At 41.3% G+C, this 22,681-nt stretch overlaps 1 protein-coding gene across 2 annotated transcripts in view; it reads left to right on the top strand.

The window, feature by feature from the left end:
- The window catches only part of adarb2 (adenosine deaminase RNA specific B2 (inactive)), a 171,152-nt gene extending 148,471 nt beyond the window's left edge, over positions 1-22,681 (top strand). Inside the window, exons 5-9 of one of the 2 annotated variants that reach the window (XM_034211939.1) lie at positions 4,956-5,124; positions 7,382-7,533; positions 9,238-9,406; positions 16,937-17,118; positions 21,787-22,681. In XM_034211939.1, the coding sequence (XP_034067830.1) occupies positions 4,956-5,124; positions 7,382-7,533; positions 9,238-9,406; positions 16,937-17,118; positions 21,787-22,025 (911 nt within the window). In that variant the 3' untranslated portion in view covers positions 22,026-22,681. Of the gene's footprint in view, positions 1-4,955; positions 5,125-7,381; positions 7,534-9,237; positions 9,407-16,936; positions 17,119-17,514; positions 17,949-21,786 lie in introns of those variants that run through there. The other variant, XM_034211941.1, reaches the window with a different exon arrangement.

Below are 22,681 nucleotides of genomic sequence, written 5' to 3'. Positions count from 1 at the left end.
CATATTTTATTGGAAAACATCTCTGAAACTCTGAAAAAGTCATATTGCAAGCTTACCATAAAAGAACAATTCGACCGATTGGTTGAGCATATTTTCAAAAAAATAATTACACCCTTGTTAAAACTTTTTTTGTGCATCAAGTTATCTAATTATGTTCAGTCAGTGCCCTGCCACTAAAATATGTCAAAAAGGATATGGTTACCTTAGAAAAGTTGACCAAAAAGAGTGATTTCTTCAGCAGTGATTTTTAGCATTGCCAACTTTCTCAGTTGAAGCTAGCTGAAGGGCATTCTGTTTGAACCACAGTGACATCTAGAGGTTGTTTTGTGCATAACATGTCAACCAAAGGGTAGAGCTGGCTGAATAGTTCAACTTTTTTTTTTCCAACAAGATATCAAGAAACAAAATGTGCTCTACCAAATGGTGGTGCTGGCAGAGTAGAACACACAGAAGTGATACTGAACATGCTGTAGCCCAAAGATGGTTCCACTCAAGTGAGAAAAGAAAAAGTGGTTCAGCAAAAAATATTTCCAGTTTTACCGTTGTCTTAAAAAAAACCTGAGACAGTGATGTGGTGCTGTGTTAAAGAAGACTTTAGGCTCGGTTTTCCTGACTCACTGGCCCATGGCACAGGGGCCAATCAATATCCTTTAGAGCAGGTGTGCAGGGCAACGTTTTTTGACATAGTTGGAAGCAGGGGAAAACACATAACTGTTACACAAAAATAAAATAACCTCCCTTCCCTTTTTTGAAGCTGTACGTCTATACAAAAGCACTCGTTAAACTATCCAACTAAGCCTAAAAAGTATCTTGAATATCATTGTATTTTTGCATGTCAGTCTGAATATGGGTGCATTTTACTCTGACTTCTGTGTTTACACTCTTCCTACCTCACTTTCCCACGAGGTGCACGAGCAGTCATCAAAATACAGTGTAGATAAATACCTGTGCCTCTGTTACATTTGCTGTCACAAGGTCTGTTTATCTCCTCGGTTGCCATATTGAGGCAGTGTGTGCTTTGTCTTCCTGTTTAAGGCCCTTGACAGTACTGAGCACAGAACAGTATAGTGCAGTTGCCATAGTGAGTAGTTTCAGTCTGTGATGAACATGCTTTTTGACAGTGCTGTTATCCTGGGCTGTGACATCTTTGAATCACCAGTAACAGATGTATTTGTGTGTGAAGAGTGCCTCAGGCCTTTGACTCCACTCTACCTTGTTCCTTTTGACCCTCTCTTTTTGTATTTCTGTGATGCAGCTGATTATTCCTGGTTTAAAAACAGCACACTGCCTGTAGGGCTCTCTATCTACCCCTCTCTTCCTCTCTCTCTCATTCATCTATCCTCCTCCTCTCCTCACTCCCGCAAAATGAAGGCAACCTCGGTGCCAATTTCATGGCAGGGTAGTGAGCAGCGCAGCAGAAATTATTCACTGCAAAATTGATCTAAACAATCGAGAAATGGAACGGCAAGGAAAAGCAAGAGAATAAAATTGTTTGAGTCTGTTACCTTTTTAGAACTGGCTGAATTGGGGCGCAGTGCTGATAGGGAATGCCAATAGTAGTTTTCTAGCGCAGTACAGTATGTGCAGGGTTGGGTTGTAACGGAATACATGTAACGGCGTTACGTAATCAGAATACAAAAATCAAGTAACTGTATTCAGCTCTCGTTACATTTGAAAAACGAGTAATCTGATTACAGTTACTTTCGTAAACCTGAAGTGAATACATTTTGGATTACTTATTGGAATTATTGGTGGAAAAATTTCCTCACAACATTTAATATTCATTACTAAAGGTACAGCCGAATCATCACAGCCCACAAAACCTATTACCGCCGCAGATGGACCAAAAAAGGGAGCGTTTGAAAAAAAGGGCGGGTCCGCTCAGTGAAACAATAACAACGAAACATGGAGGAACAAAAGTCTGCGTTTAAGTCGTGTGTGTGTAGAGGTGTGTGTGGTTAAAACACATCAGCCTGCGGTCGCTCTTTAGCCTTATGATTCTGAAGGTAAACACAGCGAAGGCGGTGCGTGAAAGGCGGTGCGCGCTCGTCTTCTCAGAGGCTGAGTTAACCCTCCCGCTGCCTCCTGGTGCTGCAGAGATTTTATGAAGTGAAGGAGGTTTTCCTTCTATAAAACAGCTGTGGGCAGCAGATACTGTGAGTGTCATGGACATGAATTCATAGATCAAGGCAGACTGGTTCACACACTCTCCTGTTTTGCCGATCCGGTGCTTAAACAAATATAGCTCTACACCCCTGGCCGACATGTCCTTAAAATGAAGTCCGAGTTCGACATTTTAATTCATGTCCTGCCAACACTGGCAGGACAGAAGGCGACACTCCCTTTCTAAGCCGTGTCCCTCACTCCTCAGATCCCAAGCTGCATCCCCAAAAAGTGTATTATGTTGTTGCATCGTTTCAGATGTGATGTTTCAGTTGTGCTCTTGATAAGCCATTAAAACAGTAAAACACGTTCAGTTTCCTTTTGCTTTTTGTGTCTCCTGTACACCAAAACATACCATCTGTGATGGAAAAAGAAAGTAATCCAAAAGTAATCTGATTACGTTACTTTTTTAAGACGCGTAACTGTAACTGTATTCAGATTACTTTCAGAGCCATGTATTCAGTAATCAGTAACTGATTACATTTACAAAGTAACCCTCTCAACCCTGAGTATGTGTAACCTTAATTTACTATTCCACCATGAGTGATAGTTAAACGAAAAGGTACTAAAATATGTTTTAAGTGATAATACAAATGATCATCTCACAAGAGGAATAGTCAGCATGAACTGTTATTATTAACAAGACCTTTTCTATACTCACTGTCAGTTGTTTCTTTTAGGTATGTTAATCATTTTATATATAAAAAAGGATATATCTAAGTCAAGAAAACAAAGCTATTAATATCACTCTTAACATTCCTACTGCTAGTCTTTTGTATAGGGTATAGGTATATAATTTCTCCTCAAAATGATCGATACGTATTATGTTCGCAAACACATCAGTCTCAACCATTGAAACCAACTTCAAATAGAATAATATATTTTAAAGCTGCAATAATCAATATTTGATTACCAACAATGGAATGTGAAAGATGTCATTGGCAGTGATGAGCCTAAAGATAATGATCACCCTTTTCTTTAGCTCGAAAGAGCAAGATAATACCTACTAGTTAGAGTCAATATTGGCCTTACATTCACCGGGTGTCAAAGAAATATCCAAAGTTACTTGACAGTAAGGTTTACTTGCTATTAAGATCCAAATGTCCCATTGATAAAAAACGGAAAAACAATACAAGACAAATATTATATGAACATTTCCGCTGTAGTTTCTAGAGTTAAAGTTGAACTTGTTCCACCCTACCTTAGACTACCTTTTTATTCTTCTCCTCTTTTTCCCTCAACTGCCCACACACACACACACACTGCACACACTTCCCCCTCCCATAACTTTTTCCTCCCTTCCCTCCTTCCCATTCCTCATCAGTGGAGGTGTCAGGACTCTAACCGCCGCAGTGCCATCTGGGCCGAGGCTGATAAAAGCTCATGTGCCCGTCCGGCCATGCCTGCAGGTCTGCCAGAAGCCAGCCAAGCCTGACTTTCAGAGGCGATGAGAGAGATTTGTGGCAGCCAAGGAAGGAATGGCATGCCGTTAACGTGCTGATCCAGCCTCCCCCCTTCACCACCTCTGTCTATCTGTCAGTCATAGACAAACTCTCACATGGCCTTGCACTGAGAAAAGTATATTTTTCTCAAGGGAAAACCAACATGAGACAGGATGGCTTTGTTATCTGCGATCTCTCTCATAGCATTTACTTCATGTCTCGCATTGAGAATATTTCTACAGTGACCTCTTTAGAAGCTTTTATCATGCTGTCCAGAAATAATTGAATGAGACCGTAGACTGAATATAAGAGGTGGACGTTGGCACCGTTTTGTTTTGTTGTTTTTACATGACTGAAATGCTACAATTACCTTGCAAGGGTTAAAGTTGTAAGACAAAAACAACTTCAAGCATACCCCAATTTATCTTCTATTGTACTGCGAATAGCAGCATCATTTACAAAATGAACATCACGGTGTATTGAAGAAAACTTTCAGGGCATCAATTCCGAAGGGTCCATGTAAAGAAAATATGTATCCTGCAATAAGTCCTCCAGAGTGACCATCTGCCTGCAGGTCTACAGCAGGTCCTTTTATGTGTTTCTTTGCTGTGTTTTCTAGGCCTATGTCAATATTTAGCTCTTTTCAGCACAGTCAGAAGGGTCTTCTGACTTCCCTGGATTTAGACTGGGCCCGCTCGATTGTGCAGCTGAATGTGAAGAGGTGAACTTTATGAACAAGAAGGCGGGGTGCCAGCCCAGTTTATAGGCGGAGGGTCTCTTCCCTCCCTCGCTTTGTGGATCCAGCTAATCCTGGCTGGTGCTGTGTGATAGGAGCTTCTGAAGAGATGCTGACTCAGAGAACTGTGGTTATGAAAATAACCCCAAATTGTCGTGTGGAATGACCTTTTTACCCCGTTCTCCTCTTTTTGATAATTATTATTTCACTATGTGAGCAAATGGAACAGTTTGGCTGTGTATGACCAACTTCAGTCTGCCATCCACACTTTGAGGCTAATAGATGCATTTTGTTGGGTTTCATTTGACTTCAAATTTCATATAATATCCTGTATTTTATTTTACACTCCTTCACTTGAAATGACTTGAAAAAATGTTGCACAATTATAACAAATGTATATTCACTTATTCCATATGCCAAGCCGCCGACAATGTCTAAAAGTGTTACATTTGAACAGGTGCAGAGTGTGAAAGAACATTGAGCCTGACCCTACCGATGGAAAATGAATCACTTCATTCCTTAGTCTGGAAAAGGAAGGACACTGAGGGCTTCTTTGAAACTCTTGGACTAATGTAGCAAAATAGGGTGAAAATATGTCTGATATTGTTCGACAGGTCTGGACCTGAGGCACGCCCAGGTGGTGGCGTTATCCACGGGCACCAAGTGTATCAACGGGGAATATCTGAGCGACCAGGGACAGGTGGTCAACGACTGTCACGCTGAGGTCACGGCCCGCAGAGCCCTGCTACGCTTCCTCTACTCTCAACTTGAACTCTTTTTAAGGTAACACATTTATCTCTGCTCTATCTTAAATACAAATGGACATTATCAGAGAGGTGTACTAACATTTTGGCAACTTGAAAAAACCTGTAGCATTCCTTATCTCCTGAAATGGTGCGCTCTGTAATTGGTCGATACAAAGTATTGCAAGCTGGTTTATAATTGAAGGATCAGTTGCCCTCATATCATTATATTGTGTTTTAGTTACTCTTCAACAGAATCTTAGTTGGACTTCAAAGTGGTAAAATGTGAGTTAATTTTAGAAAACTTTAGATAGATATTAAAAGATTTACTGCACTTTACCTTTCTCCTAGTGATAATGTTAACATCAGTACCCCATGATTGCTGACTAATGACTTTGGTTGCCAAAAGTTACATGATCTCAAGTATATACTAAAATACTGGAATTTGCAACATCACCTGTGACTTAGAACCTAGGGGGAAAAAATCTTAATAATGCATTTGATTTGCCTCTTTTAGTCTTGCATTGAAATACAGTTTATTGTAGAATTGTACTCTTACTATCACTAATGCAAAGGTATCATTTCCTTAACTTGAGTACATGTACTTTGTTATAGTCCACCAGATAATGCATATCTACTTCTGTCAGTAAGTGAGACTGTTGCCAGCATCATGTGTAAGCTTCATACATTTTAGTTTCTAAGGTGCCTCCAACTACTTTAACATGCATTACATGATGCACTACAGTGTACTTAATAGCATTAAATATGTTGTGACCTCCCACTGCAGTGCCAAAGAATGCCCTCTCCTCTATAATAAGCTCCATGGAAACAGCATTGCTTTGTACACCAGAGACTTTTCGATAATCAACGAGCCATATGTGTGCTGTTCCCTCTAGCTAACCAAACAAACAACTCACACTTAAGTGGTTCACCTCATGATCTCAATGGATTAGTTTTTACCACTTTTTTAACACTGTGCCTTCTTATATTGTACCTTTGTACATGACCCGCATGCTTTTGTGCACAAAAACTCACAAAAACCAGCATCAAGAAACGGTCTCCATTAGTTTCCCCTCCAGTCTGTAAGCATATATTATGTTTTTGTGCTCCCAGAGGAACTCTATTGCAAGGCTGATACATCAGATTAGTGGCTAGAAGTCTAGATCGTTGAATGTCATATTTGCATACACAGCACTGACTTTTTGTCTTAGCACAATGCTGGATGGCAGGTACGGAGACTTTGCAGCTGAGTAAAATGGCTAATGGGGAAGATAACTCATAATGAAATGACCAAACAAAATGCCAGAAGTGCCATATTTACACTCCGTGAAAGGACATCGGAGACAGAGGAGAGGTTATATAAAGAGTGCAGCCGTGCTTTGCATTGTGATGCATAGTTTAAATATACTATGTGTACAGTACGTACCTGGTGTGTTTGAGTGATGAAAGCCTTATCTCCGCTCACAGCAGAAACAATGACCCAGTTTTTGTATAAGTCACCTAGTTGTCCATACTGCAAGTATTCAACTTATTAATAATGTATGGACACTATTTTATTCAGATTTAATTAAAAAAGTTACCCTAATTATTTGATCAATAACCCATCTGACTGTACCACCACCATATGCCTCACTTTTCACAAGACAATACCCTTAACTTGTATTCTTTCCAATGGCCAGCAGGGGGTGACTCCATTGGTCAGATTGTATGTAAGTCTATGAGAAAATGACCTACTATTCACTTGATTTATCACCTCTGTAAACATTTTCCTGAAGAGTTTATGGTCTCAAAAGCTGGTTTCAAGTATACTTCATTACAGCATGATTTTTCATTTTAGAAAATATAGTCCCATTTGCAGTAAAATAGACGATAAAGCAGGGTATGCATTACAGCAGGGAATACTTGTTACACTACAAACCGGTAGCAATGAGCTACTGTATACTGCCGGTGAAACCACTTAACATATTTCTAATTTTCTTGCAAGTTTGTTTTACATTTGTACTCATACGTTTCTTTAGTTGACCTCCATTGCAACACTTTACAACTCTAATACAAAGCATGTATTGACCCCAGGTTTGACTGACTGTCCCTCTTTGCCCTGAGACATTTGGACAGCCTGAGTAATGTTGAGGAGTCTGTCTGACAGCAGGAGAATGGACTGTGGTCAGTGTCCATCTCTCGGTGTCCCTGCCTCACTTCATCATTGGAAACGAAAATCCTATAGCTGTGATGAATGGTGCTACCTTTCTCATCACTCACCCTCATACTTGTTTTTTTTTCTTTGCCTTTTTCTAAAGTAAAAGACCAGAAGACTGGGAGGAGTCGATATTTGTGCGACACAAGGAGTGTGGCTACAGGTTGAGAGACAACATCCATTTCCACATGTACATCAGCACGTCGCCGTGTGGGGACGGGAGGCTCAACTCGCCCTATGAAATCACCTCTGACCGTAAGACACCAGGCCTTTATTGGATTTGGTTTTACAATAATGGTTTTACTTATATAATGCAATCAATAATAGTCCATCAGGTTTATAGAGGGATCCTTTTCTCTGGCGGATATTCTGAAAGCCACTGCTCTGGTCTTTTTTTCTCCACACACTGTCAAGAAGCTGGCATCCTTTTCATGTCACATCCCTTCTATTGCCTCTTTCAGCCACGCTGTGCTGACTGGATGACATTTTATTGCTCACCCACTGAAAATAAATTGTATATTAATTTATACGGTTTTCCCAGCATTTTTCTGGTGGCCTATGAGTTCTGAAATGGACTCAGGATCCGATCAGAAGAATGTATATGTAAAGATATATCTCCCTCTCCTTTCATTATTAACTGAAAATGTCATTCAGCTCTTTTAACATACGCTACAGTGCGGTGCATGGTGAGATTTTCATGGAACCACTAGGATAGAAAGAAACGCTGTCATTGTAGATTATTTTTGAACTTGACGTTTTTTGGTCATTAAACCTCTTAAATGTTATGCAGTGCGCTCTCAGAGATTAGAATATTACTTAGTACCTTTTCCTGACTGTTCTAAAACATTTCTGAGCCGAAAGTCAGGGCTTAATTTTTAGCTGCTGTCACATCAGCCAAAGCAAGCATGGAGGAAGAGAGAAGGAGAGTTTAAGTCTTGAGAAATAAGAGGTTATTAAAACAAAAACACTGATTATTTATGTAGACTCTGTCACCCTATTAGGGAGATATCCATACTGGGATTTTACTGAAAACATGAAAAACAATATCTATAATTGATACAATGCTTCTTCCTGAAAGATTACGGTCCTTCCACTTAATACTATGCAGATTATTTTTGAATACTGTATACTCTAATTAACATATTTTAATGCCCGTAGAGGTCATGCTGGCTTGTACACCCACATAGAATCACAGGAACGTTTTTTAAATGGATTAAGGGCCTGTGCTCTCACTAACAGGGTTAAAAAGTTAAGAAGTTGTTCTGTTGGTAACCATAGTCTGTCATACCATGCCTAATATAGACAGTCCTAGGTTCATCCAGGAAAATGGTTCCTTTCTCCTTCTTCCCTCCATACAGCCAGTAAAATGCTTACTTCATTAACAATTAGGCAGTCAATGGTCCCAAAATAATACATTGAATTCCCTAAATTAAGCTATTAACCTCATTTAAACTTTTTGCTTTGTAAAGGAAATTGCATGTTTTGCATAGCTGAGAACGGTGCCAGTGTATTAGCAAATATATGATAGTATTGTTTTAATGTTTATTGGATAACCACAATATTGGATAAACATTCCTTGTTTTCTAATTACATGCAGCTAGTTACACGTGAACTCTTATAATTAGTAGCTGTAAACATCCCTAATTATACAGAGAATGTACCACTTAAGAGCTAAAGTGTAACACATAATGGATCATTTTCTGTTATTAAGAGCGCATTTGGGAAATTGTTCCATCTTAGATCACAAACGTGACCTGGTGCATTTTCAGTAAATTAGATCAGAAGTCTACAAAATCAATCTTGGGTGCTTATTGTCGTGATTAGATCTGAAACACTTTGTGTTATTTAGAAATAACAGCTTCATTAATAGCTCATTAGATTGGGTATCAAGCAAAGCCATGTAATAGCGACTGACATAATGCAGAGTGATGAAGCTCAGGCTTTGTGTTGTGTTGGCAGTTCACAGCAGCAGACACCTCCTGAGAAAACATCGCAGCCACCTGCGGACCAAAATCGAGTCAGGAGAGGGGACGGTGCCGGTGCGAGGTCGGGGGCCCGTCCAAACGTGGGACGGGGTCTTACAGGGCGAGCAGCTCATCACCATGTCTTGCACCGACAAGATCACCAGGTCAGTACTCTCCGAATGTACATCCAGCTTCAAAACATTTATAATATCAGGGTTTAAGCTAGCATTCTCCTATTTTGGCACCCTTTTGAAAAAAAATCTAAACCCCCTATTTATGTTCTGACTCAAAAGTAAATTGAACCAAAAATCCCCAAAACATCCTGCAAACTGATTAATGTCCTTGAGAGCTTAAACTGTAAATAATATATAATTTTTTGGACAGATAAAAGGCTCTTGTGCTGTGATTTGTTAAGATAGCGCAGGTTTGATAAAGTATATAAAATATGCTACTATTTTCAGAGTAGTTAAACAACCTTAATGCAAAAGCCCTCAAATATAATTTTCCTTTTTACTCCCTGGCATTGTATTTTATATTTCAGGGATTGTGTTGATTATATTGTAAAGGTCAGATGGTACCCTAATACAAACTCCTTTCAAAATTATCAACCAATCCTTTCACCCAGGAGGTCCGTGGCCTTTGTTATAAAAGACAGCTAAAAGGATTGATTGAAAGGTTAACTCTTAGCAGCTTATCTTCTTTATGAGAAGCAGTAATCCCTGTTTAAATAAAGCATTCTAAAAATGTGCTTCATGAGCCACAGAGAGGTTTGTCTGATATTTACCTTGTATAGCATGTTGGTGTTGCCATGAGTCGTGCTGTATATGAAATGTGTAGTCCGGATGGTGACTATAGATTTCCCATATGTCACTTGAACAGGTAATCCCGTTCTAATGAATGAGGGTATTAATCACATTATTGTTTGCATCTTTAGATCTGTGAGTTTATTTTTCTATATTAGCCATACCAGCATTTACCTGGAACATGGCAAAAACTTTAAAATAATGTGTTTACCGCAGTGTCACTGTAACACTTGTATCTAAAACAGAGAACAAAAACAAAATGTATGTCCTTAAATTGTTAATGTATCGTCCGCATGTTGGCAAGCCTTTACAAGACAGACGGCTATGGTAAACAAGGGAAGCTTTGCTCTCCCGCCTCCACTTTCACACTGCCCGCATATGTGAGGAGCGAAGGCATTGGTGTGTACACATTGGAGCATCTTTTCAGGCAGAGGAGGCATCCACACACATCATTTGTGTAACTATGTGTTCTAAGTTTGAAACAGTAAGCCACGTTAATAAAAAAGGTGATAACTGTTTTTTATGATTTAAATATGTTATTATTTGAGCTGTTATCACCATGTTCAACAAGGCTATTTGTTTTTTGTCCATTTAATTCCGTTTTAAATACAGTATATCTCTGTAAGCACATCAGTAAAAATCATGGTTGCTTTAAAGGTCACCTATCATACTATTTTTAGGCAATATCGTCCGCCGCCGATATTACGTCATATCGGCCGCAAATCTGGATCAGCTCCGTTGTACCCCCGTTTTTAGAGATTTGGGTACTGAGGAAAAGAGAGAGGGTTTTATTTTCTGACGCTGCGTGAGTTCCCTGACACACCGGGGACACATATTTATGTATAAAAGACATCAAAAAGTGCATTTTGCATGATAGGTCCCCTTTAAGGTGAGAACTTGTCACTTTTGCCCAACTGTAGCAAAAAGTGTCAGAGGATAATGATAAACACTGTTAAGTTATAAAGTCGGTGAAACCAGTTACACAGCAATATCTATTTAAGGTTTGCTAAAGTAAGCTAGTATTAGCCACCACAAGCTACAAGTCAGACCAGACAGCCAGCCTAAGGATGAAAACACATAGCTCCTGTGTATTAAGTTGTTTGAATTAAGCAACAGAGTGGCTTGTGAATTCAACTTTAACTTTATATGTGTAGTAATTACTCTTAATTTATTTTGTCAGACACAGAGGTCCCCAAAATATTTTGTAATGGTTTGATGTCAACAGGTTTTTAGCTTGGCAATGGCTCCAAAGCTAACGTTGTTAGCTCTTGGTTTTCAGACTTGTGTACTGGAACCATAGACTGTATATATAAATGGACGTAGTGTCCGTGACGTCACCCATAGGATTCTGCAGAATTGCCGTGAAGCCCTTAGTAGGCGGAGTCGGCCACTAACGGCTCGACTGTGACGTCAGAGTCTAATCCCGCCTGCTCCAAATAAGGGCAAAGAGGCGGAGCCGAGGCGGGACCTGCTGCCTCCGAACTGGAAGTAAACAGAGCTAGCTCAGGCTAAGAAGCTAAGCTAACATGAAATACATGCATACCAAGTTACTGCTAACAGTGTCGTTCCCCTATATAAACGTTACATTCATAATCAAATGAGACAATCTGCAAGAGAATTAGCTATATTTTGTTATTCTTAATGCTTGTCATTCACACGTTGAGAAAAGACGGACTCCACCGCCCGGACCTAACGGAGCCGCAGTGGGCTAGCTCCGGGACACCGGCTGGAGCTAGCCCCCTGCGGCTCCGTTAGCTCCGGCGGCCACCACTGGGATAATTGGGTCCCCTATTAACATTTGCTGCCGTTTAGCATTATGGGCGTCATAGGCATAGACTATAAAAGTCTTACCCAAGGCTGAATCATAAACTAAAATGTATATGTATTAGGGGTGTAACGGTATCCGTATTCGTCCCGTACCGTCACGGTTCGGACGTCACGGTTCGGCACACGCAGTCACACGACGAATACGCCTTTTTTTTATGAGTGGGAAAAAAGTGTCATTCAGGGCAGTATCCATTACACTATATATAATCCAGGGGGCGGTATTGCGCCTAAAAGATGTTTGCCAGCCGCCCTTAAACAACAAATGAAGAACAAGAAGAAACACAACAAAACGAACAAAATACAAGAAGAAGAAAAGTTAGTATGGCGATTTCAGATAACACACAGGAGCTAGAACCCACCTGCTTCTTTTAAATCAGCTGTGTGGGAACATTTCGGGTTCCCTGTGGACTACAATAACGATTAAGTGTGCGAGTGGTGGATCGGACGAGGACGGTGTGTCGCCGTTGTTCTACAGTGGTGCGGTATGCTAATGGTAACACACGCCAAACATGCTAAATCATATCAGAAGGCATCACCCAGATTTGCCAATCACCAGAGCCCGGCAAAAGACAGCAGCAGTTCAACAGCTGATCCCCGCTGTTTTTATAAACCAATAGACATGAAAGCCGAGAGACCAAAATAAATAACGGAAGCTTTTGGCATATGTTTTTCAACGACTTTGCGCTCTTGAAACACTTTCTTATTATTTATGATGTCATATTTTCAAGACATTCTTTTTAGCTTTACAGCTTGATGAAACCTTTTTGTTTGACATCAGCCATTATAGATAATATGGCCATCTGAGTGTACTGTGTATGGTTTGTTTTTAACTGTTTAATACAGTTCATTATTCAAAAAAGAGTTCTTTATTTTTAAACTGAAACTTGCACTACTGTTCAATCATAAATAACAACAAACCTGGAATTATGCATTTGGGACTTTGTTTTGCTTTTTCTTGTTGTACCGAACCGTACCGAACCGTGACCTCCAAACTGAGGTACGAACCGAACCGTGACTTCTGTGAACCGTTACACCCCTAATATGTATGCATAAAGGGTTACGTCCTTAGCTGGCTAGTAAGTAACAAGCTAAGCTACCAAGCACACAAACACCTGCGAACGGGATTAACATGTATAATATTATCATTTTAGACTTCTTGGAAGTTCTGTTAGTACATTCAAGCGCACAGCACGACATTTTAATTGTCTGGTATTTGTAACAATATTCCATAAAAGGCACAATCACCACGAACACGGCTAAAGCTAAAGGGTCAAGTACAGTAGCCTACTATGACTAACTAACGTTGTAGCCTCTAATGGTTGTAGCCTAGCAGAGTGGACAAGTTGCTGTTAGCTGACAGTGAGGCATGTACGTGTCCATCAAAGTGACCACGCCCTAATTTATGCAAAAACGTTAAGACCTAATATAAATAAAAGGGTCGTGTTAGAAAACAATTCACTCACAGATTCATAATGATGAAGGTGGAATCTAACTATATCGATAATAATATTTAGTGCATCCATGGGTAGAAACATGTTTTTTTCTGCTGTAAAGTTGGGCATTTTAACATGGGGTCTAGTGAAATTGCTCCTTTCTGCAGCCAGTCCCTAGCGGCCCATGTATGAACTGCAGTGTGTAGCACTTCCGTACTGGCGTCCCGGCTGTTCCCCAGAGTTTGCCGCTTGACTGGAACGCGATAAACTCCATTGTGACGTCATTCGCAGCCCAGATTCACGATTGCCAAGTACAAATGGCACAAACCATTAAAATAATGTTGACCACCCTCACCATCTTAGTATCGTGTGTTAGCATAAGGGTTGAACGATTAATCTATTTTAAATCGAAATCGCGATTTGAAATGATGCAATTATCAAATCGCAAAGCCTTTCTTTTTTTTTGTTCTTCCTGTGTGTCAGTCATCCACACCAATCAGAAGTGCTGTGCTCCAGATGCACCAGTCATTGTTAACCAATCAGAAGTGGCCCATGATAGAAGGTGATAGACAGATTGATCCAATCTCCTGCCAAGTATTTTTGAAATACTTTTCCAAATGGCTTCCAATGGAGCTTTCCTAGATGGTTTGGTGAAACAAAGCATCTGAGTCAGGTTAGTAATACTCCATCACATGTTTGACATCTATTACAGGGTGAATCTTTAACTGAAGCTTGACTTTAAAGCAACCCAACGGAAGTTTCATGTAAGTTTAGTTCTTTCACTCATAGCTCGGGCTGCGGGGGTGCTAGAGACGGGAGCACGTTGATACGACCTTCCCAGCCGGAGATATGGCCGCATTTTACAATAAACTTCCGTTGGGTCGCTTAAAAACAAATATCGCAAATCGAATCGCAATCACAATATCTGTCAGAAAAATCGCAATTCGATTATTTCCCCAAATCGTGCAGCCCTAGTTAGCATGCTAACATTTGCTAATTCACATTAAACCCATAGTAAAGCTGAGGCTCTTATTTTTTACAATCTAAAGTACTGGAGATTTTTAACCTAATGATGAACCATCTATGGAACCATCAATAAATAAAATATTTAAGTCAAAGTAGTGGACTGTATAGCTTAAAATACATTGCACACAATGAAGGTAACAATAATAATTGTCTACTTCCACCCTTTTTGTTTCATTCTCTGAAATAGGGCTCAGTTGTACTGCAAGGACTGAGGCTCAACAGGAACTAAAACTAGAACCAAGCTTAGTAAGCTGTGCACTGTGCCAACTGAGCCATGCAGGACTACAGCTGAGCCGGTGTTGTGTGTGTGAAAGGACATGCACACTGAGGGAGAGGTGAAGCCTTCTCCGGTAGAGCCGTTGTTAATTTGACCAATTTGATTCAGTTGGCCAGGGCTGGAGATGGTGTGATTAAATCTACCCAGGTCACCAACGGGGGTGAAAGCAATTACTTTACAAAAAAATAGAGTGACGGGGGAGGGAGAAGGGACACCCTGCTCTTCTTCGCTTACACCATCCCCTCCCCGCCAGCCCGGACGGCAGACAAACTCTTTTTGCTCCAAAGACCCCTCTCTCCGTTTTTTATATCGCTGTAAATGATGGGTGGCCGTCGTTAAAGTGAGTGGGTCACCAAGGGCCAGTTTATCAAGGTCAGGGTGGAGGGTGGAACTGAGAGGAGCTTAGACTCAACACACACACACACACACACACACACACACACACACACACACACACACACACACACACACACACACACACACACACGCACACACACACTGCTGCAGTCTAAAAGTGATCCCCTGGATACTCTTCTTGTCCTCTGTCACTCTCATTTTGCAACCTCCCATTACTTTGTTATTTCCCCACTTCCCTCAGCCCCTGCACTAAAGTATAGTTAGTTATAGAGATCTTTGCTCTTATCATAAACATTTTTGATAAAGTGTCACCCCACCATGACTACACCTGATGATCATTATTTTGATTTCTTAAGCCAGGCCTGATAGGGTTCCTTTGCTAATATTTGATTTGAAGTCGACAGCTGGATTTAATTGAGGGGCCTTAATGGCTTTCATATAACGATGATGTTCTCCATTCCACTGCAGTTTTATGCAGATGAACACATTACTTTAATAGTCGCCGTTTACCGGGGGAGGGAAGAAAGGATAGATGTAGAGAGAGGGAGAGAGAAGAGGTCTCTCCCCTCTCCTCTCTTTAAATTTCACACACCCAAGCCAGATGGCTGTCTTTTCTTGCATGAGATTAGAAGATGTTTCTGATTCACGGTGTCGCTTTCGGGGTAAATTAATATTTCAGGCTAAACTATTTCTGTTTTTGCAGAGCACTGAAGTTCTGTGTGTGTGTGTGTGTGTGTGTGTGTGTGTGTGTGTGTGTGTGTGTGTGTGTGTGTGTGTGTGTGTGTCTGTGTGTGTGTGTGTGTGTGTGTGTGTGTGTGTGTGTGTGTGTGTGTGTGTGTGTGTGTGTGTGTGTGTGTGTGTGTGTGTGTGTGTGTGTGTGTGTGTGTGTTAGAGGGAAGGACCGATGTTGCTGACAGATTGCAGGTACAGCGTAGGCAGGCTGCATCATGAGCCTGTTTAGTGATTCCCCGAAAGCCGCTGATGTTAATTGACTGCTCAGGAAGCGAAAGAAGCCGTAATGAGTGATTCTTAAGTCGGCAAGAGACAGAAAACAAACAAAAAAAACAAGCAGCCGCTGTAATTGCATTCATGATAAAGAGACATTGATTAACAAAAAGAACAATTATCTAAAAACGAGTGGCATAATGTCGAGCCTGTGATTGTGCCTTGCATAAGTTCATTAGTCCAGCACAGGAGACACAGCTCCGGCTTATACTCTCCATGAAGGGCGGAAATGATAATAAACACGGTAATTATAATTTTCCATCCATAAATTAGCATCTGCTGGTTAAACAGAGGGGATTTCAACAGTCGGTGGCACATGACCAGCTGGCTACAGTATCAGGTGTCGGTGTTGGCAGGATTAGCCCCACTGTGATTTGGTGTCACTCGTGGATCTCCCTAAACAAGTGATCGCCCCTCGCACTGAGCAATCGACGGAAGCTTGCCTGCAGCCCAGTGCAGTGCATTAACCTCATGGCACTGATGAATGCACATATGGTAATGTGTTGTTCCACATACTGAATGCTGATGGACTGACCTTTGGCAGTGTTGTTGTAGCTGGTGGTGATGATGGTTTGTATCTCTGAACCAGGGGAAATGGGAGTAGAGGACGTGTGTCTGTCAGATTACGTGCATGTGTGCGTGGAGTATGTTTGTGTGTGTCGTCAGTCCTGTGGCTGTTATTCATCACGTCCCACATCAAGATAATGATCAAATTGTCTCTACCTGTCATTGAAGCTTTCACATCTGTCTCTCTCTTTTATATCCTTCTATCTCTCCCCTTTCTCCTCCTTTCCCACCCTGATTCTATCTCCCTTCCCCAAACTGCGCCTTCCCTCCCTATTTCTTTATGTACACATTTCATCCTCACAAACACTCTTTATAGCGTTCTTCTCCTTCCTTTCTCACCTTCTTCTCCCGATTTATCATTCCGCTTCATCCCTGACTCTGTTTACTCCTTCTCCTCAGATGGAACATCCTGGGCCTGCAGGGGGCGCTGCTGAGCCACTTTGTGGAGCCGGTGTACCTGCACAGCGTGACCGTCGGCAGCCTGCGGCACACTGGCCATCTGGGCCGTGTTCTGAACCAGCGGCAGGAGCGCTTTGGCCCCCTGCCCGCCACGCACAGACGCAACCAGCCCCTGCTCAGCGGTACGACACTCACAGTCTGTCTTAAGTACAATTTTAAAAACATTTAGGTAAACAATAACTTTAGGAAGTCTTTACACCAGAAAGTGGCACAATACCTCTAACTATAGCTGGTGCTGGATGCTTGGTCTCTATTAGGAGGGGTCTGGGAATCATCAAGATGGTTAAGGTGCCAATTTGGGTATTGAAGACATTGAAAACAGTGCTAAATTATTAAACAAATAACCTCCTGCCAACTTCTTCCAACTTCCTTCCATGAATTTAAGTGATGTGTTGTCTGAAATCAATCAATCAATGTTTATTTATATAGCCCAATATCACCAATGTTACATTTGTCTCAGTGGACTTCACAGTTTGTACAGAATATCAGTATGACAATACGACACCCTCTGTCCTTAGACCCTCACATCGTACAAGGAAACACTTCCGGGGAAAACCCACAGTTTAAAGGGAACATGGGAGAAACCTCAGGGAGAGCAACAGAGGAGGGATCCCTCTCCCAGGACGGACAGACGTGCAATAGATGCCGTGTGGAAATCGAAGAGATAAAATAATAAAAATGAAACTATTTCTGAAAAATGAAATGTTGATGCTTTGGTCAGTTTCCATGATTAGTAATGGGAATATGGTCACAATGATTGTACATTGGCTTTAAAAACGTAGCACTTGTTGTTGTTGGAAAGTCTAAAATGGGCTTTGATTGGAGTAATTACAAATATGCTGTGTTGAACCACAAAAAACTGTTTTATTGAAATGTTTTTTCTGCCAAATGGAGGCAGCAGAAGCAAGCTGTGAAAACACCATTGATATATTTCCACTTTGTAAGTTAATATAGCACACAGTTGTCTATTTAAACACATCAACATGTTAAGGTCCATTTGAGGAATGTTAGTTCAGCTTTCCGTGTATTTAGCACATTTTTAAACTTAAACAGGAAGTCACTGCTTGGATAACTGACTTGCTCGATTCTTTTCTTGGCTTCAGAGTGGTTTATTAAAAAAATGTTCCACTTCCCTTTAATATTCACATGCTAAATGACAGAATGTGCTTTCTATTCACATCCTGCCTTTACATGGCTGTAGTATTCAGATGGGGCCATCCCATACAGAGAGCCTGGGCCATATGAGTACAGTGTCTATTTTCAGAGCTTCCTTTTAATAAATAATCTAGCTCCACATTAAATAAATCACCACAGATCACCTTCTCACTCACTCACTCTCACACACACACACACACACACACACACACACACACACACACACACACACACACACACACACACACACACACACACACACACACACACACACACACACACACACACACACACACACACACTCTTAACAAACAGATGTACTCCAGGTTTTCAACACTTACATTGTGCCAGACAAGCAACAGCTATGAAGCTGTCTGGCGCGTCTGCCTCCGGGGCTCCACGGAGACCTGAGGCTTTCCGTTTGTTGTGAAGATGAATGCTGGAAGAGGATCTGAATGACATCCAACTTGTAGAGACTGCGTCAGCCATCACTTCAGATCTAGGCCAGTCAGAGAGGCTGAGCGGCAGAGACACGCAGCGATGTAGGGCACATGTTGTTGCTAGGGATCATTGAAGAGAACAAAGACAATCCCAATCTGGGAAACATGTATATATTTATCATCATCACATCAACCCTAAAATGCACACATTGAATACATCGGATACATTCTTCCTTACTTTTATCAGGTTTCAAGTATAGTTCTTGAAGGGCACAGGAGCTCTTTGCGTCGCAGGGCTCTGCTCCGGGTAATTGGGTGCCATGAGGATGAATATTTTGTGAGGCCTATCCTCATCAAGATTGATAATTGTACCGGATTGTCCTCTGGTGTTGAAAGTCATTTCTCATGATTTGTTCAATGGCGTTTTGAATGGAGTCATTTGAGTCGTCCAGTTTGGAGTTTTTGGTTTCAGATATTACAAGCTGCTGTTACTTTTTGGATAATTGTAGTCAAGTACCATCTATTTCTTCATCAATCACACTTACTTACACTTACTTGAATAAACCTCAAAGTAATTACATAGTTGGTTAAATGACTATACAGGGTTTTTTCCAAGAATATTCCTTTTCTTTATTTTAGTGTTGAGGATACTTTATGTTACCGTATGATAGAGGCATGCTCTTTAACCTCTGAAACCCCTCACAATGTGTTCTGTGTGTCCACCCATCGCAAAGCGTCAGAGCTTTGCACCTGCAGTACCTCGAGTAGCTGCAGTCAATTGAAGGGTAGAAGGGTGAAGGAAGGGGGAGGAAGATGGACAGACAGCGGAGATGGCCCTACACCAAATCAATGTAATCACAGCCCTTATCAGACAGCCATTCACTCTGATGGGGGGTCGGACACGGAGAGAGAAACAGGCGGAGGGGAAGAGAAGGAGACAGAAAGGCAGGAGGGGAATAAAGCGAAAAGAGAGCTTTGCTTGCATTCAGATGGCTGTGTGCGTACCCCCACCTCCTCCATTCCTTTCATTGGTTCTGATGAGCTCCGCAGCTATTGTGTGTCCAGGTTTATTTAAAAGAAACGCCCTTAGAGGAAATTCCCGGGGATCGCAGGGACCGCTCTTATCACGCTACACCTGAACCCCGAGGGCCAAACACATTGATGGACTGTCCTTCACTCTCGTCCTGCTGTTCACTTCCACCGCAGAACAGAAACTATGGCAGGGCTTTGTCATTTTGGGCAAAGGACAACGGTAGATAAAAGAAACATTGATAAGGGTTGTTCAATGACAGTGTTGTACTCCATTGAGGACTTGCTTGTTTCATAGATACATTATACCCCCTTATACTTGACCCTGTACACAAGCTAGATTCTTGAGATTGTATTTGTTTGTTTTTTATGTATATGTTAAACTGTTAGCTTGAAGCAGTTGGCGATTACGTGCTGCTGAAGGTGAATAGAAAACCCTCTTACCTAATGTTTCAGGGATTCGAACCAGTCACTTTTCAGTTACATCTGTTTCTGCCTCAGCAAGCTCAATATGTTGCTACACTTTAGACAGACCTTTTGGCATACCTGTTGCTTCACTACTCCGCCGCTGCTGCTCCAACGCCTGAGGAACATTTTTAAAACCATGCGCTACAGGATGGATGTACATGTACATTTAAACACAGGCTATTCTTTGTTGTGGCCTCAAATATTAGTAAATGTGTACTGTACAGTTAGGAATCCCATAACCAAAGGCTGTAAATCCACTTCTTTCATGTCTGCCAAACACTTCCCAGAAGAGAAATTGATCAAGTCTTCAATGAGGGAAAATCAAATTGGCTATTCCAGAAACAGAGGAGTCAAGTCGAAAGGACTTGACTCCTCTGTTTCTGGAATAGCCAATTTGATTTTTCCCTCATTGAAGGGGTGAAATGAGCCATGAATGGAGCGAGAGAAAGGGAAAAGGCAGGATGGATAGGAAGGTCTTTTGTTCAAAGAGGTGCGTCTCCACAAGAGATGGGTAATAAGAGACTTGGAGGATTGACTGTGGCAGGCAATTCATTCCAGCTCCAAGGAGCTACAGAAAAGAAGAGCTGAAATCGGTGAATGCAAGAGTGAAGACGGGAAAATGAGTGTGGCAAGCAGGGAGATGATCTGCAGGCATGTATCGTGGTATTGAACATCAGGTATTGTACTATAACAAGCTGTCTGTCAGACGCTGAGATCAGAGGCAACTGTTGTTCACCCGTCGCACAGAATCTGTCTGCTCATTTTCTGTGAAGGTACTTTAACATTGCATGATATCGTGAAAAACTGGGTCGGAAGTCAAGGTGAAATCCTCCACAGAAATTCCTTTTTGAAGACAGTTTTACAGATTTAGAGTGGAATTAGTGTTCAAGCAGCACTTGGCGATCAGATTCTGTTTGTCTATGCTTCATGTTACTGTCTCTGGCAGTATTAGGCCTTCATGTATTGCACTGTTGTATTATTGCCAGTGACGAAACACAATGTGGTTTAGCACACTGGGAGACCGTTGGGGTTAGTCTTTATGCAAGGTGAGCTAACGGCTGCTAGCTGCTAACTCAATAATTGGCAAAAGAGTCCAACACTTTACTTCCTAAAGGGTCGAAATATGTCTTTGATTTGCAGTAAGATTAATGGTTAATTAGGATTATGGTTACAGAGAAACGTTGTACAACCTTGTACAGCTTACTTGACAGTCAATCATCGCCTCTCTTCCTCTACCTCTGTCACTTTCTATTTCCTCGACTGATCGCTTCGAGTGCTTTGCTAGCGAGGCTTGTTATTTCACAAAGGGAAGGAGAATAGGGTAGAAAAGAAAGGCAAAAAGTCCAGTTTAGGGGAGATCTTTTTACCTGAAAATGAAATGTATGGCATACAAACACATTTAACTCATACAAAGGTTGCTTAAACAGCCCTCCTGTTCACCCCCCTCTCTGAGGATATATCAAAGCTTCAGATAAACAGCCATGCAGATTCAGACCCAGGTTGACTCGGCTTTTGCAGCACTGCAAAAACTTTGTCTGCCATTAGCCTGAGGGAGTGAGCGAAGGGTAAAAGAAGGTTAAACGGAACAACAGAGTGGAGGTGTGACAGGAAAATCACCTTATTTTACTCACAAGTGCGTTGTTATTGAGATTGAGTCCTCCTGACCTAATTAATTCTCTCTCACCTGTGTTCCTGTAGGGCTGAGCAGTGCCGAGTACCAGCAGCCGGGGAAGGCCTCCTGTGTGAGTGTCAACTGGACGCTGGGCGATGTTCAGCTGGAGGCGGTCAACACATCCACAGGGCGGAGGCGGGACGCAGGGACTCCCTCACGTCTCTGCAAGCACACCCTGTTCACCCGCTGGAACAGACTCTACCGCAAGGTGAGGGCAAAGGTCAGGGGCTCAGCTACATCTACGAGGGGACAGTTAATAAGGTAGAAAGAAGGTGTGCTTCAATCCACCTCCACATCCATTTAAATTATGAGCATAAAGAAATCTCAATAGAATTGCAGAAAGTTTGAGGGGAAAAAAAGTGAATATCGCGAAGAAGTTTTGAAATATGGCTGGAGTGGAAAAGTTGGTCTGACAATAAAAACAAATTGCAATGGAAACAGAAATAGTGCACTACATTATACCATCATGTTAGACTTAAAGTAATAAATAACCCAACCTACTGCTTTTCCGAGTCGATGGGAACAACCTTTTTCTTTCCACATTTCTTTTTAAATCTGTTAATGTGCATTTCATTTTGATACAAACCTATCTAGAAGGGTTGCTAAAAGGTCATTACAAGAGTTGCTACCCTTTTCCCAACTACAAGGGATGCAACAACAAATGACATGGGAATTTACATTTTTACCTATTCACCTTATAGGCTTTTCATTTGGATTTTTGCGTTATAGTATAAAAGCACAGGTATAACATTGATGATAGCTCTGTTCTGTTTAAGCATAGCAACAGACACAATACAAAGCGACCCTCTAGAACACAGCCATTATTACAATTATGAATTATACTGTTTTGCTTAGTATGACACAAGGAAATATCTGTCCTATTCATTTAAATGTTAATTAAAAACCTCCTTCCACAGTGTA

This window comes from Gymnodraco acuticeps, unplaced genomic scaffold (assembly GCF_902827175.1).
Source record: "Gymnodraco acuticeps unplaced genomic scaffold, fGymAcu1.1, whole genome shotgun sequence".
Classification (NCBI taxonomy): Eukaryota; Metazoa; Chordata; class Actinopteri; order Perciformes; family Bathydraconidae; genus Gymnodraco; species Gymnodraco acuticeps.
Note: the sequence above shows the minus strand (reverse complement) of the source record. Positions and strands in the feature narration are given on the sequence as shown.